Consider the following 7,066-nt stretch of genomic DNA (forward strand, 5'->3'; position numbering starts at 1 on the left):
GAGAGATCTGCTAGCTGGCTCAACTGCACTGTGTTGTATGGACAGCATTTCATTTGCACGCCCATCAATTCCCACCTTGCCTACAAGGTAGCAGGAAAAGGGACAGTGGTTGCTTTGACAAAAACTACAACAAATCCTGCAAATCAGCATATTTGGTCATAAAACACAAGTCTTTAAATCACATTCAAACTTCTGCTAGTCCACTTTTAAATTCTGTTCACAAATCAAAATCCAATTTATTATGTTCACATATCTCTCTTATTTTGTAGTGGCACAGAGAGAAAGACAGACACACACAAACACAGGGTGGAGGGGGTCTGATCTCAAAGAAAAACTATTATATTTAAAAGTTATATATATGACCCCTTAAGCTCCACAACCTGACAAATGCACACTAAAGTGGCACAAACTCAGAAAAGGGAAAATAATTTCAAACCACCTTTGCCCTAATGAATTTCAAACACACTGCTTCATTTCTGACCCCTCTCCTGAGGGTATCTTCAATTTCCAAGAGTTCCTCAGATCTCAAGGGCTACTTCACGAAATCACTATCAACTGCTCCTTCCCCTCAAGTCTTTTCTTGTCCTTTATGTTGGCATGACGCCACCACTTATCTAACATGCTACAAGTCGCTGGGTGGTGGTGGCGCACACAATCCCAGGACTCGGGAGGCAGAGGCAGGGGGATCTCTTATGAGTTCGAGCTCAGTGTGGTCTACAGAGTGAGTTCCAGAACAGGCTCCAAAGTTATACAGAGAAACCCTGTCTCAAACAAAGCAACAAAAAGAGATAGTAAAAATCAACATTCACAAGTTCTAGACCTTAGACCTTTGCATTTCACTTCTCACTGCCGGTCACATTGTTCCTCTTTTAAATGTCTGCCAGCATTCATCATCTCCTACCTGGCCACACATACAAGCTTAACTTCTCTGCTCGCCATCCCTGATCCCAAACACAAAATATATGTAGGCCTGTCCCTTAATCTGTTAGCCACAACAGCTCTGACCTTCTAAATAATCTGCCTTCTGCCACTACTCTCGATGTTCTGTGCTATAGCCCCAGTACCTAAACAGCGTCTGACACAAAGCACAGGATAAATCTTTGATAGATTAAGTAAAGCATGTAAAATTCTGTTCCCAGGTCCTGAACTTCCTTCCCAGCTCCATCTCCTAAAACAGCTTCCATTTAATAATAATCCATCCTTATTCTTCAAGGTCCAACTTAGAAACCTTCAGTGAATGCACCCAAATCAAGGACTCCTTCTTGTGAGCTCACAAAGCACACCACTAGTGTCTTCTAACATTCAGTTCATTACGCTTTGTTTTTCATTACTACCAGGGTGGGAAGCTGCTTCTGTAACTTAGGTAGCTGCCAGATCTAGCCTAAAACACAAACATTTCTTGGTATATACTATGCAAAACTGAGCATATGGCTTCTCAAACCTTAAAAACAACTATGAAAAAGGGTACTTTGCACATATATGCAGGCAAATACACACATAAAACAAAGTAAGTAAATCTGAAAAAATAAAGTAAGGTAAAAAGCAAAAGAGAAAGGCACCTGGTACTAACCATTGTCTCCACATACATGGGTACATACATGTACCTGCACAAACATTCATATACCTCTTATATATAGGAAGGACCTATCAGCTGAAGGAGTAACTTAGTGACAGATGGCTTGCCTACCACAAGTTCTACTCCCAGAACCTAAAAAAATAAGGAAATAAAGAAACCCTAGAAAGAGCAACATCTCTAGCAAATTTTTGTCTACAGATCACACTATAAACTAAAGTACTAAATACTCTTTGCACAATTTAAAACTATAGAAGAGGAGAAAAGAATGAAGATATTCAACAAGAGTTGGGGGCAGTGGTGCCTTTGAAAGCATGACAAACAGGAAACAAGCCTGTACTATATAGTCATAAACCTTCAGAAAATTTGTGTTTCCGTTCCCTGAAGAGATTTACATATATAGCATCTATTTTTTGTTTATAAATGCTCAAAGATTAAAAGAAACAGTGGATTCAAAGTCTGTACTTCCAATGATTTCCCCACAGAGCCAATCCAGTCTAAAAAAAAAAAAAAAAAAAAAACACCTGTTTCTACAGGAACCCCCTAAAATGGCTCCAAGAACCAAATCGAATAAAAACAAAAATCAGAGGTAAAAAGACCCAGAGTTAATGTCCTTCAGTTCTAAGGCTTTTGGGTTTGCCTGCTAACCACTTAGGGGGAAAGAATATGATATAACCACAACACTAGGTTTTACCCGGTGCTGATACCATAGATAAGTTTAAGAGGAAAGATCACAGGGACTGGGGATGGTGCTCAGCAGTAAGGCACTTGCCTGGCATGTTCGAATTACCAGTGTGGAAATGGCCCCCACAGGGAGTGGCACTGTTAGGGGTGTGGCCTTGTTGAAGTAGGTACGTTCTGATTGGAGAAGTATGCTAAACTGGAGGCAGGCTTTGAAGTCTCACATATGCTCAAACCACACCCAGTGTCTTAGACCACTTTTTGTTGCCTGTGGGTAAAGATTTAAGAACTCTCACCTCCTTCTCCAGCACATCTGCTTGCAAGCTGTTAAGCTTCCCACTATGATGATAATGGACTAAACCTCTGAACTGCAAATGAGTCAACCCAATTAAATGTTTTCCTTTATAAGAGTTGTCATGGTCATGGTGTCTCTTCTTAGTAATAGAAACCCTAACTAGGACAGAAGATGGTACCAGGGACTGGGGTATTGCTGTGATAGGCATGATCATGCTTTTGTTTGGAGGAATTTAGACTTTGGGAGTTTGGATTAGGAAAGCAGCAGAATGCTTTAAGCACCGCTTAATGGGCTGTATCAGTAACAGCATGAAAGACAATGATGCTAAGATGATTTGAATTATGAGGGACTGACTCAAGAGGTTTCAGAGGAGAATTTTAATATGTTGCCTAGAAATTGTTCTTGTGATATTTTGGTGAAGAATGTGGCTGCTTTTTATCCTTGTCCGAAAAGTTTGCCTGAGGCTAAAGTGAAGAGTTTTGGATTAATTTCCTTGGAAGAGAAAAAATCTCAAAACAGCCTAGAATAGACTCTGTTGTGTGGTTATTAGTGTTAACTCTAATGATGATATAAAGTGAAAAGGAACAAGCTGAGCAAGGAACAATATTTGAGGAGAAAAGGGTTCCTAGGAAGTGGAATGGAGCTAAGTCCTGTGTTCAAGGAGATAAATTAAGAAGTGGAATGAAGGGAGTGGTGACCTCAGAGCAAGATCCCACCAGCTAAATTATGAAAAGGAACTGAAGAAAATCTCAAAGCCTGGCATGGTGGCAGCACACATCTTTAATCCCAGTACTGAGAAGGCAGAGGATGGCAGATCTCAAGTTTGAGGCCAGCCTGGTCTCCAGAGCAGTCAAGCTTAAGCAGTGAAAGAAATCCTCAGAAAACAGAAAGCTGGTGAAGACGCAATTGAAAGATCTCTGAGCTCAAGGCCAACCTGATCTACAGATCCAGTTTCAAGAGAGCCAAGTTTAGGCAGTGAAGGAACCCATCAAAAATAGAAAGTTGGTGAAGATGTAATTGAACAAGGAGCCACATTCCAGCCCCAGTAAGCAGTAGAACTTAGCGGCTTTGGCTAAGTGGTTCTGGAGTTAAGGACAGAAGAAATGGGTTGTGGAATTTGCTTTCAAGACAAAGGAAAGATGTTGATGCCAGGCATGTGTCAGGGATGTCCCTGAATGGAGGCCTAGAGAGGTCACTGTATGAAGCTGTGAGGTTGAAGACTGGATTCCCTTGGAAACCCCAAGATGCTGGAGATGTAAGAGCCATGGGATACCCATCCAGGGAGTAGAACCAGCCCAAGAAAGTATGTTGCAGTCAACAAAGCTGAAAGAAATTGGAGATCTGAAGAGCATTTTGACATCAGACATGGAGATAGAGTTTGTAGTTTGCCCAGCTGTTTTATGGTCTTGCTTTGGTCTAGCATTTCTTTACTATGCTCCCTTCCCTACGTTTTGGAATGGTAATGATATCCTGTGCCATCATATGTTGGAAGTATGTCATCTGCTTTTTTATTTTGATTTTTACAGAGGATGACAGATTGCATGAGTCTTAAAGAGACTTTGAACTTTAAAACATTGTTCAAGTGTGATAGACTATAGGGACTTTAGAAATTGAACTAAATGCATTTTTGCATTATGATATGGCTACAAGCCTTTGGGTCCAGGGAGTGGAATATGGTAGTTTGAAAGAAAATGCCCTCTAAAGGAGAAGTACTATTGGGAGGTGTGGTCTTCGTGGAGTAAGTGTGTCACTTTAGAGGTGGGCTTGAGAGCTCATATATGCTTAAACCACTCCCAATGTTTCAGTTCACTTCCAGTTGCCTTTGGATGGAAGGTGTAAGGAATCTTAGATCCAGTACCATGTCTGCCTGCATGCTGTACCTCTGAACTGTAAGCAAGCCACCTCAATTAAATGTTTTTCTTTAGGGACTGGAGAGATGGCTCAGTGGTTAAGAGCATAGACTGCTCTTCCAGAGGTCCTGAGACACTCCAGTTCCAGAGGATCCCATGCTCTCACCTCCCCTCTGCAGGGGATCCCATGCTCTCATCTCCCCTCTGCAGGCACCCGCAAACACATGACCTTCATACACAGACACACACAAACATACACATCAGAAAAAGTTAAAAAAAATAATTTGCCAGCTCTATGAGTTTTCGAAAACTGACAATGAGCAGAAACTGAGTCTCTGCCCCTGCTGTTAGGAATAACACTGCATATAGCAAACTCAGGAAACCTATCGACTGAAACCTGAGCACAGGACATTAGAAATTGTTTTAGAAGACAGCTGCTCTGTCTGCTGAACACTTGTTTTAACTACCAAGGGTCCTGCAGGAACAGGTTTGATATTATAGTCTTGGAAGGTGACTGTCATGACTTTTTCAAAGAAACCCCTCAGTGCTTTTTGCCACAGAAATGCGGATTGTGTCTAATTTCTTAGCCAAGGCCAAAATGGCCAAGCATATGAAACATAATAGGTAACCCTAAAGCAGGAATATGGAAGAGTTGGAAAGATGGTTTTTGCTTTGTTCTTCCCTCAGGGGGAAAAAGAATGTGTAGGAAATTGAGGACCTGACCAAAGTTAGCATCGGCGGTTAGAGCTGCCTTTTTTTTGGCAGACACATGTGATTCAAAGATTGTTATTTCCCTGCCGGGTAACAGGACAACGGCACAGTCTCCTGGCCTGTCAGCTAAGTAACCTGTGCAGAAGAGAAGCTGAGATGTAAGAAACTACAAGGCACAAGACTTTCTCAGGATGTCTAACACTAAACCTGTCCCAGGCTATGGCCTGACTTCCCAGGGGCTCCTGATCACATATCCTCAGCTCCTACCCCTAACTAAACTCTAAATTTTTAAAGCTACCAGGTCTCAGAAGACAGAGTGGGGCTGACTGGTCCAGAGTCCACATTCCTAAGCAATAAGCCTTCTAAGCAAACACCAGGCATAAGAATGGGTTCTGAGACAACCATGTGATCCATGCTCCTAGCAACTACCAAAAGGGACGCTGAGCCATTAAAGAATTCCTTGAAGTAATAACAGAAGGGTATTCAAGTGGGTTTTACTCATGGCCACTGTTAAGTTACAAGCAGGCTATTAGAGCAATACATTAAAGTTAAGTTTACACCAAAAAAAAAAGTTGCTTTTCCTAAATTTATAGTTAAAAAGATGCAACCATGCAGTAACACTTACCACTGAATAATTCCTTAGGCACTCATAATTAATACTGACAAGAACACAAAGCTAAAATCTTTAGTAATGACACATATATAGCAATATACATATTCCAATCCATGTTGGAAACTTTCAAATATTTGCCAACAGGCAAATATTTTTAAACATTTTTTTTCTCCACGAGTTGAGAGCTCAGCTAACGTTTTCCCCATGAATTATTAAAGTGGCATCGTGACTACGGTGCCCTCATATCAGGAACACTCTTCAAACACATGACAGACCATCATGGCAGTGGATGCCTGAAATCCCAGCATTTCAGGCATTCCTACCAGTTTAGGGACAATTTAGGTTAGAGTATAAGACGCTGTCTCAAACAAACAAACAAACAAACAAAAACAAACCAAAGAGATGGCGGATCCTTTCTAAAGGTGACACTTTTGTAAGGCAATAAAAGCTGCAAATGAATTAAATACTAAAGACAACACAAACAGCGATTGCTGCACATATAACAGTCCCATTAACTCTGAGCTACGCATCATCACTATCATTTTAAAGTCGCAGAAGTAGAGGCAAGAGACCTGGGAACTTTGTCAGGTTAAGTGGCAAAATCCTGTACAAGTGCTTAGGCAGCCTGACATTCCGTCATGTTCCCTGACTTTATAGGGCATCGCAAACACCTGGGGAGTCCTTTAATGACCCCTTCCCCTAACATTCCGGCTTAACTGGAGCTCCGAGTGGGTAGAGCCTGGAGATTGCGAAAGGTTTCCCGGGGCGTCCAAAGTTTGGGCAACTCAGGGTGTCAACAGTTTCGACCCAGCTCCTCCATCCGGGCGTTAAACCAGGGCAAAGGCAGAGAAGGAGCAGAAAGGCGGGCTAGCCTGTCTAAGGCTCGGGTCGACCGGCCGAGTGTCGGAGCTGAAACCGGAGAGGGAGGCGGGTCCCGGGTGGGTCCTGCCCGGGGAAGGGCCGCGGGCTCCCAGTGCGTAGGACACAGCCCCTCACGTGACTGCGCCGGCCCGCTGAGGAACGCTGGCCCGCAACCGGGCAGGAGGGCATCCCGCCCGCTGGGATCAAAGAGACTCGGGGGCCGCCGCCGGGACGCTGGGAAGTTCGTTGTCGCCGAGGCGCCGCGACGCCTAAGCGCGAGAGCGCGCCGACCCGACGGCAAGCAGCCCCACGGCCCTCTTGGTCGCCCACCGCGTACTCACCCGGAGGTGAAATCCTGCTGCACGCTCAGCAGCCGCTCGCGCAGGGTCTCCAGCATCGCGTCGCCTCCCTTCAGGCCTCGCGCCGCCGCGGCCACCCCCACCCCCCGACGCCGCCGTTGGGCGCCCCCGCCCTCCCGCCGC

At 43.9% G+C, this 7,066-nt stretch overlaps 1 protein-coding gene across 2 annotated transcripts in view; it reads right to left on the reverse strand.

Annotated features, from left to right (window-relative positions):
• Positions 1-7,066, reverse strand: part of Dtnbp1 (dystrobrevin binding protein 1) — a 97,636-nt gene extending 90,570 nt beyond the window's left edge. For both annotated transcript variants that reach the window (XM_048416044.3, XM_048415982.3), the window contains exon 1: positions 6,926-7,066. In XM_048416044.3, the coding sequence (XP_048272001.2) occupies positions 6,926-6,981 (56 nt within the window). In that variant the 5' untranslated portion in view covers positions 6,982-7,066. The remainder of the gene's footprint in view (positions 1-6,925) is intronic.

The sequence above is a fragment of the Myodes glareolus genome, chromosome 14 (genome assembly GCF_982192425.1).
Source record: "Myodes glareolus chromosome 14, mMyoGla1.1, whole genome shotgun sequence".
Classification (NCBI taxonomy): Eukaryota; Metazoa; Chordata; class Mammalia; order Rodentia; family Cricetidae; genus Myodes; species Myodes glareolus.